At 44.4% G+C, this 12,221-nt stretch overlaps 1 protein-coding gene across 1 annotated transcript; it reads right to left on the bottom strand.

Moving 5' to 3' along the window:
• Window positions 1-428: 428 nt before the first annotated feature.
• LOC138648585 (streptococcal hemagglutinin-like) lies at window positions 429-11,838 on the bottom strand. Its single transcript, XM_069738375.1, has 4 exons — window positions 11,765-11,838; window positions 2,398-3,450; window positions 1,294-2,310; window positions 429-1,206 (listed from the first exon to the last, which is right to left on the bottom strand). The coding sequence occupies exons 1-4, from the start codon at window positions 11,836-11,838 to the stop codon at window positions 429-431; spliced, it is 2,922 nt and encodes a 973-aa protein (XP_069594476.1).
• Between the last annotated feature and the right edge of the window lie 383 nt (window positions 11,839-12,221).

The following is a 12,221-nucleotide window of genomic DNA, read 5'->3' as shown; positions in this document are numbered from 1 at the left end:
CGGCACAACTCCAGGTGATTGACAGGTCTCTTCCATATGTGTATAAAACGAGAGACCTGTCAATTACATGAAGTGGTGATGGAAGTTTCAGCAATGGTCTCATCCCCGGCTATGGCCCCTGGCCAGATGTTTAAAGTAGCTTTGGTATCTCAGAGGACAATGTGCCTGGCTGCAAATGTCCTGATACAAACTTTAAAGGTTTTTTTTCAGGACTTTAATTTTTTTCACCATGGGAACTAATGGGCAAGTAGTTGTAACACACCATCTTGTTGTGCCTGGCGCCGATCTCTACCGGCAAAGAGCAGTCACAATCTGCTCCTGGCGGATCAAAGTGTCTTCCGTTGATTTAACATTGATATAGCAATGTCTTCTCTTCCGCTCTGCTTTGGTGACAGGAGGGGTGACTGCCTATGTCATGCTGGCTGACACTAAGCTCCCCACTGCTTATCTGCAGAGAGCCAGCGGTCAATCAGCATGACATTGGTAGTCCTGTCCTGTCGACAGAAGAGCCGAAAGGAAGAAGAGCTGCTCTGTTGACGTGGAGCAGCTGAATCACCGGCAGGAGCGGTCTGTGAGTCAGCACCGGTTAGAACAGACAAGTCAGCGTAGGGTAGAAGAGACAGGTCAGCGCTGGGTAAAGCAGACAGGTCAGTGCTTAGTAGAACAGATAGGTCAGCGCTGGGTAGAACAGACAGGTCAGCGCTGGGTAGAGCAGATGGGTCAGCGCTGGGTAGAGCAGACAGGTCAGAGCTGGCTAGAGCAGACAGGTCAGCGCTGGGTAGAACAGACAGGTCAGTGCTGGGTGGAGCAGACAGGTCAGTGCTGGGTAGAGCAGACAGGTCAGTGCTTAGTAGAAGAGACAGGTCAGCGCTAGGTAGAACAGACAGGTCAGCGCTGGGTAGAACAGACAGGTTAGCGCTGGATAGAGCAGACAGGTCAGTGCTGGGTAGAACAGACAGGTCAGCGCTGGATAGAGCAGACAGGTCAGTGCTGGGTAGAACAGACAGGTTAGCACTGGGTAGAACAGACAGGTCAACGCTGGGTAGAGCAGATAGGTCAGCACTGGGTAGAATAGACAGGTCAGTGCTGGGTAGAGCAGACAGGTCAGTGCTTAGTAGAATAGACAGGTCAGTGCTAGGTAGAACAGACAAGTCAGCGCTGGATAGAGCAGACAGGTCAGTGCTGGGTAGAACAGACAGGTCAGCACTGAATTAAACAGACAGGTTAGTGCTGGGTAGAACAGACAGGTCAGTGTTGGGTGGAGTAGACAGGTCAGTGCTGGGCAGAACAGACAGGTCATCGCTGGGTAGAACAGACAGGTCAGCGCTGGGTGGAGCAGACAGGTTAGCGCTGGGTAGAGCAGACAGGTCAGCGCTGGGTAGAGCAGACAGATCAATGATGGGTGGAGCAGACAGGTCAGCACTGGGTAGAACAGACAGGTCAATGCTGGGTAGAACAGACAGGTTAGTGCTGGATAGAACAGACAGGTCAGCGCTGGGTAGAACAGACAGGTTAGTGCTGGGTAGAACAGACAGGTCAGCGCTGGGTACAACAGACAGGTTAGTGCTGGGTAGAACAGACAGGTCAGCGCTGGGTAGAACAGACAGGTCAGCGCTGGGTACAACAGACAGGTTAGTGCTGGGTAGAACAGACAGGTCAGCGCTGGGTAGAACAGACAGGTCAATGTTGGGTAAAGCAGACAGGTCAGCACTGGATAGAACAGACAGGTCAACGCTGGGTAGAACAGACAGGTCAGTGCTGGGTAGCACAGGTAGGTCAGCGCTGGGTAGCACAGGTAGGTCAATGCTGGGTAAAGCGGACAGATCAGTGCTGGATAGAACAGGCAGGTCAGCACCGGATAGAACAGACAGGTTAATGCTGGGTGGAGCAGACAGATCAACGCTGGGTGGAGCAGACAGGTCAGTGCTGGGTAGAACAGACAGGTCAGTGCTGGGTAGAGCAGACAGGTCAGTGCTTAGTAGAACAGACAGGTCAGCGCCAGGTAGAACAGACAGGTCAGCGCTGGGTAGAGCAGATAGGTCAGCACTGGGTAGAACAGACAGGTCAGTGCTTAGTAGAATAGACAGGTCAGTGCTAGGTAGAACAGACAGGTCAGCGCTGGATAGAGCAGACAGGTCAGTGCTGGGTAGAACAGACAGGTTAGCACTGGGTACAACAGACAGGTCAACGCTGGGTAGAGCAGATAGGTCAGCACTGGGTAGAACAGACAGGTCAGTGCTGGGTAGAGCAGACAGGTCAGTGCTTAGTAGAATAGACAGGTCAGTGCTGGGTAGAACAGACAGGTCAGCACTGAATTAAACAGACAGGTTAGTGCTGGGTAGAACAGACAGGTCAGTGTTGGGTGGAGCAGACAGGTCAGTGCTGGGAAGAACAGACAGGTCATCGCTGGGTAGAACAGACAGGTCAGCGCTGGGTGGAGCAGACAGGTTAGCGCTGGGTAGAGCAGACAGGTCAGCGCTGGGTAGAGCATACAAGTCAGTGCTGGATAGAGCAGACAGATCAATGATGGGTGGAACAGACAGGTCAGCACTGGGTAGAACAGACAGGTCAGCACTGGGTAGAACAGACAGGTTAGTGCTGGATAGAACAGACAGGTCAGCGCTGGGTACAACAGACAGGTTAGTGCTGGGTAGAACAGACAGGTCAGCGCTGGGTAGAACAGACAGGTCAATGCTGGGTAAAGCAGACAGGTCAGCACTGGATAGAACAGACAGGTCAACGCTGGGTAGAACAGAGAGGTCAGTGCTGGGTAGCACAGGTAGGTCAACGCTGGGTAGAACAGACAGGTCAGCGCTGGGTAGCACAGGTAGGTCAGCGCTGGGTAGAACAGACAGGTCAGCACTGGGTAGAACAGACAGGTCAGCGCTGGGTAGCACAGGTAGGTCAGCGCTGGGTAAAGCGGACAGGTCAGTGCTGGATAGAACAGACAGGTCAACGCTGGGTAGAGCAGACAGGTCAGCGCTGGGTAGAACAGGCAGGTCAGCACCGGATAGAACAGACAGGTTAATGCTGGGTGGAGCAGACAGATCAACGCTGGGTGGAGCAGACAGGTCAGTGCTGGGTAGAACAGACAGGTCAGCGCTGGGTGGAGCAGACAGATCAACGCTGGGTGGAGCAGACAGGTCAGTGCTGGGTAGAACAGACAGGTCAGCGCTGGGTAGAGCAGACAGGTCAGCACTGGGTAAAACAGACAGGTCAACGCTGGGTGGAGCAGACAGGTCAGCATTGGGTGGAGCAGACAGGTCAACGCTGGGTGGAGCAGACAGGTCAGCATTGGGTGGAGCAGACAGGTCAACAATGAATGGAGCAGACAGGTCAATGCTGGATAGAGCAGACAGGTCAGTGCTGGGTATAGCAGACAGGTCAGCGCTGGGTAGAACCGGCAGGTAGCTTATTCTGATAGCAACTACCTGCCTGTTAGCTTTTAGGCTTACAGTAAAAAAAAAAGTTGTCTTTGATAACTCCTTTAAAATGTAAGTATTTTATGGGTGTGTGGGGTCACCACTTCTACATTTTATAGTCCTTTCTTACCATATTATTAGATATTATCAGCAATTTATTTTAAAGTGCACTAACAGAAGAATGACACCAACGCTCCCAATTTATTTAAGAGGCGCTATCACTTTAAGAAGACTCCAACATTCCCTGCTTCATTAAGGCTTATTGGTTGCCAGACATGAAATGAATATCAAGTGACACGGAGAAGTGAAAAGAAAATGCTCCGCTTGTTCTGCCTTGCTGACTTTAAATTTCATGAATGGCAACAGTTTGTGCGGAGTTTAATGCGCTATTAACCTTTTAAGGGAGATATTGTGCCGGGATCTTAATGAATCCGGAGAAATTGCTGCGCTGCTCGTGCCGCAGCTCCGGTAATGATGCTGAATGCTAGTGAGAGTGACTCCGAGCTGCAGGCTGCGGCTGGATGATGGGAGAGTAATATAAATGAAATAACTGAGTCGTAAGGGTAACATACGGATGTGACCTGTAACCCCGGCGCGTTTCGCAGAAAATTACAGAAGTCAGAAGAAATTCCTGGGGACAAAAGGAAAAGCAGGGAGGTGACGGTGGGTCGACCTTCCTACCTCCCTACGTATCTCTTATTATGCAATTCTGTATTTATTACGCTGCGGCGGCGGCGGCGGTGCTGCGCCGTACAAAGGCTCGGCTCAGTGTGAATAAGTAATGATGCTAATTTTATGATTAACATAATAATGCTGTTGAAATCTACTTAGGTATTTACTATGGAAACAAAAGATTGTACTAAAATGTGAAGGAAGTGTTGGTGGAAAAGGAGGTAAATGGCAAATTACACATCACGTGCGGCCGCGGAGAATGGCAGAAAGAAGCATCAAATATGCAACGGGAGCAACATCACAAGGACAAAGTCGGCTCTTGACAAGATCCACACTGCTTTATCTAATATTTGAAGAACTGTTTTTTTGCTAATAAAAATGACCAATAAGAACATTTATGTATCAGAGTAAAGTGGGTTAAAAAAATATATGTAAAACAACAATATATGATTAATTGGAAACTAATTGATTTGGTATCTTTTACAAGACTGTAAATAAAGGGCATATCCATTATTGAGCATAGTAAATCTATACATACAATCTGTACAAAATGATTCATCACATAATTTGTACATTACAATAATAATATTGTACTGATCCTGAATATCACCCTGCATTATATTCCAGAGCTGCACTCACTATTCTGCTGGTGCAGTCACTGTGTACATACATTACATTACTGATCCTGAGTTACATCCTGTATTATCCTCAAGAGCTACACTCACTATTCTGCTGGTGCAGTCACTGTGTACATACATTACATTACTGATCCTGAGTTACATCCTGTATTATACTCCAGAGCTGCACTCACTATTCTGCTGGTGCAGTCACTGTGTACATACATTGCATTACTGATCCTGAGTTACATCCTGTATTATACTCCAGAGCTGCACTCACTATTCTGCTGGTGCAGTCACTGTGTACAGTACATACATTACTTTACTGATCCTGAGTTACCTCCTGTATTATACTCCAGAGCTGCACTCAATATTCTGCTGGTGCAGTCACTGTGTACATACATTACATTACTGATCCTGAGTTACATCCTGTATTATACCCCAGAGCTGCACTCACTATTCTGCTGGTGCAGTCACTGTGTACATACATTACATTACTGATCCTGAGTTACATCCTGTACTATACTCCAGAGCTGCACTCACTATTATGCTGGTGCAGTCACTGTGTACATACATTACATTACTGATCCTGAGTATCATCCTGCATTATACTCCAGAGCTGCACTCACTATTCTGCTGGTGCAGTCACTGTGAACATACATTACTGATCCTGAGTTACATCCTGTACTAAACCCCAGAGCTGCACTCACTATTCTGCTGGTGCAGTCACTGTGTACATACATTACATTACTGATCCTGAGTTACCTCCAGTATTATACCCCCGAGCTGCACTCACTATTCTGCTGGTGCAGTCACTGTGTATATACATTACATTACTGATCCTGAGTATCATCCTGCATTATACTCCAGAGCTGCACTCACTATTCTGCTGGTGCATTCACTGTGTACATACATTACATTGCTGATCCTGAGTTACATCCTGCATTATACTCCAGAGCTGCACTCACTATTCTGCTGGTGCAGTCACTGTGTACATACATTACATTACTGATCCTGAGTTACATCCTGCATTATACTCCAGAGCTGTACTCACTATAATGCTGGTGCTGTCACTGTGTACATACATTACATTACTGATCCTGAGTTACATCCTGTATTATACCCCAAAGTTGCACTCACTCTTCTGCTGGTGCAGTCACTGTGTACATACATTACATTACTGATCCTGAGTTACATCCTGTATTATACCCCAGAGCTGCACTCACTATTCTGCTGGTGCAATCACTGTGTACATACATTACATTACTGATCCTGAGTTACCTCCTGTATTATACTCCAGAGCTGCACTCACTATTCTGCGGGTGTAGTCACTGTGTACATACATTACATTACTGATCCTGAGTTACATCCTGTATTATACTCCAGATCTGCACTCACTATTCTGCTGGTGCAATCACTGTGTACATACATTACATTACTGATCCTGAGTTACCTCCTGTATTATACTCCAGAGCTGCACTCACTATTCTGCGGGTGTAGTCACTGTGTACATACATTACATTACTGATCCTGAGTTACATCCTGTATTATACTCCAGAGCTGCACTCACTATTCTGCTGGTGCAGTCACTGTGTACATACATTACATTACTGATCCGGAGTTACATCCTGTATTATACTCCAGAGCTGCACTCACTATTCTGCTGGTGCAGTCACTGTGTACATACATTACATTACTGATCCTGAGTTACCTCCTGTATTATACTCCAGAGCTGCACTCACTATTCTGCTGGTGCACTCACTGTGTACATACATTACATTACTGATCCTGAGTTACATCCTGTATTATACTCCAGAGTTGCACTCACTATTCTGCTGGTGCAGTCACGGTTTACATACATTACATTACTGATCCTGAGTTACATCCTGTATTATACCCCAGAGCTGCACTCACTATTCTGCTGGTGCAGTCACTGTGTACATACATTACATTACTGATCCTGAGTTACATCCTGTATTATACTCCAGAGTTGCACTCACTATTCTGCTGGTGCAGTCACGGTTTACATACATTACATTACTGATCCTGAGTTACATCCTGTATTATACCCCAGAGCTGCACTCACTATTCTGCTGATGCAGTCACTGTGTACATACATTACATTACTGATCCTGAGTTACATCCTGTATTATACCCCAGAGCTGCACTCACTATTCTGCTGGTGCAGTCACTGTGTACATACATTACATTACTAATCCTGAGTTACATCCTGTATTATACTCCGGAGCTGCACTCACTATTCTACTGGTGCAGTCACTGTGTACATACATTACATTACTAATCCTGAGTTACATCCTGTATTATACCCCAGAGCTGCACTCACTATTCTGCTGGTGCAGTCACTGTGTACATACATTACATTACTAATCCTGAGTTACATCCTGTATTATACCCCAGAGCTGCACTCACTATTCTGCTGGTGTAGTCACTGTGTACATACATGACATTAATGATCCTGAGTTACATCCTGTATTATACCCCAGAGCTACGCTCATTATTCTGCTGGTGCAGTCACTGTGTACATACATTACGTTACTAACATAGTAACATAGTAACATAGTAACATAGTTAGTGAGGCCGAAAAAAGACATTTGTCCATCCAGTTCAGCCTATATTCCATCATAATAAATCCCCAGATCTACGTCCTTCTACAGAACCTAATTGTATGATACAATATTGTTCTGCTCCAGGAAGACATCCAGGCCTCTCCTGAACCCCTCGACTGAGTTCGCCATCACCACCTCCTCAGGCAAGCAATTCCAGATTCTCACTGCCCTAACAGTAAAGAATCCTCTTTTATGTTGGTGGAAAAACCTTCTCTCCTCCAGACGCAAAGAATGCCCCCTTGTGCCCGTCACCTTCCTTGGTATAAACAGATCCTCAGCGAGATATTTGTATTGTCCCCTTATATACTTATACATGGTTATTAGATCGCCCCTCAGTCGTCATTTTTCTAGACTAAATAATCCTATTTTCGCTAATCTATCTGTGTATTGTAGTTCTCCCATCCCCTTTATTAATTTTGTTGCCCTCCTTTGTACTCTCTCTAGTTCCATTATATCCTTCCTGAGCACCGGTGCCCAAAACTGGACACAGTACTCCATGTGCGGTCTAACTAGGGATTTGTACAGAGGCAGTATAATGCTCTCATCATGTGTATCCAGACCTCTTTCAATGCACCCCATGATCCTGTTTGCCTTGGCAGCTGCTGCCTGGCACTGGCTGCTCCAGGTAAGTTTATCATTAACTAGGATCCCCAAGTCCTTCTCCCTGTCAGATTTACCCAGTGGTTTCCCGTTCAGTGTGTAATGGTGATATTAATTCCTTCTTCCCATGTGTATAACCTTACATTTATCATTGTTAAACCTCATCTGCCACCTTTCAGCCCAACTATCCAACTTATCCAAATACTGATCCTGAGTTACATCCTGTATTATACCCCAGAGCTGCACTCACTATTCTGCTGGTGCAGTCACTGTGTACATACATTACATTACTGATCCTGAGTTCTATCCTGTATTATACTCCAGAGCTGCACTCATTATTCTGCTTGTGCAGTCTCTGTGCATATACTGTTATGATTAGGTGGCCTTGGAGCAGCATGAATACCTTCACTGGAGTAAGTGGTAACTATACTGACCGCAAACCCTGATCTTATCACTGCAACTAGAAGTAGCCGTGGGGTGTGCCTAACAAAACCTAGACACCTCGACACAGCCAGAGGACTAAATACCCCTAAAGATGGAAATAGGAAAACTATCTTGCCTCAGAGTAGACCCCCAAAGGATAGGCAGCCCCCCACAAATAATGACTGTGAGTTGGAGAGGAAAAGACACACGCAGGCAGAAAACAGGCTTAGCAAAGGAGGCCAATTCTAGCTAAATAGAAAAGGACAGGACAGGATACTAAGCGGTCAGCATAAAGATGCTACAAAAATATCCACAGCAGAACATACAAAACTCCACCACCTAACTAAAGATGTGGAGAATATATCTGCAACTCCAGAGAATCCAACCAGACTGAGAAAAACAACTGACACAGTCTAAGCTGGACAAATAGAAACAAAAGATCAGCACTGAAAATAAGCACACAGCAAGTGTGCTTCAGAAAAAGAAACATACATTTATCTTTGCTGAACTGGCATTTAAGCAGGAGAGGCCAGGCAGAGATCCAATACTTCCAAAGAAACATTGACAACTGGCAAGGGCTAATGAATCCTGCACACTTAAATATCCCAGTCAGAACAGCAATTAGCAGATACACCTGGCAAGGACTATGACTCGGAGACAACTGCATTCCCAGCTACCACCACTGGAGGGAACCCAAGAGCAGAATTCACAACAATATACATCTGATTACTTATAAAGAAAATAAATCATATCACTGTATATGCAAGTTTACAAATATCTGTTACCTGGTCCTGTATGCTGTGGTCTGCTGTCACATTCTTCTTTCTTTATGTGTACGTATAACACCTAAGAAGTATTGTTAGTATTATATAGCAGAAGAAGTGGCAAAGAAAATAGTTTGCGTTGTGTAAAGAGAAGATACAATAACTATACCATTGTTTGCAATGTAGATGCTGCTAGCATCAGGACAGGATCCACCACCACTGACTCTTTGCAGTTGTCAGGAGACAAACCTAGCAGCTCCTGTGCAAAGGACAGCAGCTCTTCCTTCTGAGCTATTCAGCTTGCTGCACAGTTCTGTGCTTATCCAAATACTTGAACCTGTGTTGTTGCTGATGTCTCCTCCCTGAGTTTCCTGTTGGTACCACGCTGAGTTCCTGATTGGCTCATTCTGATTTCACACCCTATTTAAACCTGTCTTTGCTCTCAGTTACTTGTGTGATTATTGAGCTACCTGCCTTTAGTCAAGCTTCCATCCACCTGCTATTCCTTCAAACGACACTGCTTCTCCTGGTAAACGACCTTTGGCTTCCTTGACTACGACATTGCTGTTCCTGTGTATCGACTCCTTGTCTGTTCCAGACTATGTTACCTGCCTGGTGCTGCCCCTAGTGGTTACGATATCACTACTCCAACCAGGCCAGTCTGTAGCAGCAGTAGTGCTTCCAAACACCAGTCATTATTGTCCTTCTTTCTGTTATGGAAAGGAAGCAGAGGGCATTATAAAAAAAATGGCACATAAAATCTCTCAGTCACAGAATGAAGTTACCTCTGACAGTGACACCATCAGTTTGAGTACGTGTTCTGCACAAAATAGTCTGCCTAATGACAAATGACTAAGACAGACAATATTTGGATTTTTTTAACTTAAAAAATTCTTGAAAGATCAGACTTTTCCGGTAAGGCTGTCAAGTAAAGATCACAAGGTCTGACTATTCCTATGAGGGAGTATGGGTGACAATGTCTGTGGACGCTCTGTACATCATGGTCCGTACTCTGACCAGGGTTATATGGATGTTGAAATGAAGCTTAAGTCTATGTTTATGTTAAAGAGATTTAACGGGGGTTTGATACAGTCCTTGAAAACGTCAGTGTTACAGATGTATTTTAGAGCAATTGGAGTACCAGCAATTCATGGCGAATTAATTCACTACACATCAAATTCTTTAAAAACAATTTGCCGAACCTAGCAAATGAGAACTACATGTTAAGAAAAAATGGAGACACTTAGCACATAATTTGGCCAATTCATGAAAGCCCAGCAACCAACGACAAGGTGATCTCCGTTTCCTGGGAACCTACATATTTTATTTATTTGTTATAGAGATGGCTGCTCTTTGTAGGTTTGTACCTGTACACACCAGTTTTCTGATTTGGAAGTGCCAGTAAGTTTTTGGTTATTAGAATTTTATATTAATTAGTAATGAAGTTTAGTTTTTGACAAGTAAAACAAAAACCTTTCAATCTCAACTTTTTCTCCTTCAGTTTCAGTCTTTTTTCAAAGTGAACTTTTCTAGTTTTGACTCATTTATGACTCACACCAATCATATGAGTCAGGGATTGTCACTGTCACGCAGCTTATTTTAGCCCTTTTTTTTGTTGTTTGTTCATTCATTATCAATGTCCAACCAACACCATAGTTCTAGTTCTTATCAAAGTGTCAAGAGCAACTCCAACCTTACATTTTATGTAAATGTATTCCATAAAACAGACACTACTTATTGAGATTCACAGGCTCTGATGCAGTGCGAATTTTTAATAGAGCCACACAAATAAATAAAGCTTACAGGACTTTTCTTCCAGCTTCATTTAAGGGAATAGGTCTTAAGTCAAGTGGCTGAGAGTTAAAGAGGTCCGCATTACAGCCCCCCTAGTTGAAACTATGCAGCCGTAAATCTAGTTTCAAGATAAACAGTGGTACCCATGCTAGGGGCTGACATGAACTCTGCCTTTTAGACTCGGACTTGCCCAAATTTTACGGCATTGCTTATTTAGTCTTATAAAGTCTTCTAATTTACTGAGATAATGACTTTTGGGTTTTCATTTGCTGTAACAATGTAATCATCAACATTAACGGAAATAAACACAATATCTGACATGAATCGGGTCATTGACCATTTGGAAGACCCATTTCTGCCCAAGCTTTAACTTCCTGGCTGATGTCTTGAGATGTTGCTTCAGTGTTGCCACATAATCTTCTTTTCTCATGATGCCATCTATTTTGTGAAGTGCACCAGTCACTCTTGCAGCAAAATAACCCCACAATATGATGTTGCCTCCCCCGTGTTTCACAGTGGGGATGGTGTTCATAGGCTTCCAAGCTTCTCCCTTTTTCCTTCAAACGTAACGATGGTCCTTATGCCCAAAAAGGTCAATTTTAGTTTTATCAGACCACAGGTCTCCAAAAATTAAGGTCTTTGTTCCTGTGTCCATTTGCAAACATTAATCTGGCATTGTTATGCTTCTTTTGGAGTAATGGCTTATTCCTGGCAGAGTGGCCTTTCAGCCCATATTGGTACAGTATTCATTTCACTGTGGATATTGACACAATCTTACCAGCTTCTGCCATCATCTTCTCAAGGTCTTTTGATTTTGTCTTTGGGTTGATATGCACATATCATACCAAAGCACGTTCATCTCTGGGACACATAACCCGTCTCCTTCCTGAGCGGTATGATGGCTGGATATTCCCATCATGTTTGTACTTGCATATAATTGCTTGTACAGATGAACGAGGCATGTTCAGGTATCTTGAATTTGTACCCAAGGATGAGCCAGACTTCTGCAAGTCCACAATTCTCTTCCTGATATCTTGGCTGATTTCTTTAGACTTTCCCACGATGTTACACAAAGAAGCAGTGTGTTTCAGGTGTGCATTAAAATACACCCACAGGTATGTCTCTAATTAACTCAGATGTTGCCAAAAACCTATCAGAAGCTTCCAAACACATGACATCATCATATGGGCAGTCCAGGATTGTTTAAAGACATAGTAATCTTAGTGTATGTAAACTTGTGACTTTGCAGTAATAATAATGCCTTAAAACATTATCTCTCATTATTCCAGCATTTGGCAAATA

This window comes from Ranitomeya imitator, chromosome 9 (assembly GCF_032444005.1).
Source record: "Ranitomeya imitator isolate aRanImi1 chromosome 9, aRanImi1.pri, whole genome shotgun sequence".
Classification (NCBI taxonomy): Eukaryota; Metazoa; Chordata; class Amphibia; order Anura; family Dendrobatidae; genus Ranitomeya; species Ranitomeya imitator.
The sequence above is the reverse complement of the archived record's forward strand: the minus strand, read 5'-3'. Positions and strand labels throughout refer to the sequence as shown.

Excerpts from the sequence above, each read along its gene's own strand:
- LOC138648585 (XM_069738375.1), bottom strand. The coding sequence starts at position 11,838 with ATGATGGGAATATCCAGCCATCATACCGCTCAGGAAGGAGACGGGTTA. Across the intron at positions 3,451-11,764 it reads CCAGAGATGAACGTGCTTTG|CCTAAAAGCTAACAGGCAGG; the intron begins GTATGATATGTG and ends TTTTACTGTAAG. Across the intron at positions 1,207-1,293 it reads GTTCTACCCAGCGATGACCT|TGCTGACCTGTCTGTTCTAC; the intron begins GTCTGTTCTGCC and ends TGTTTAATTCAG.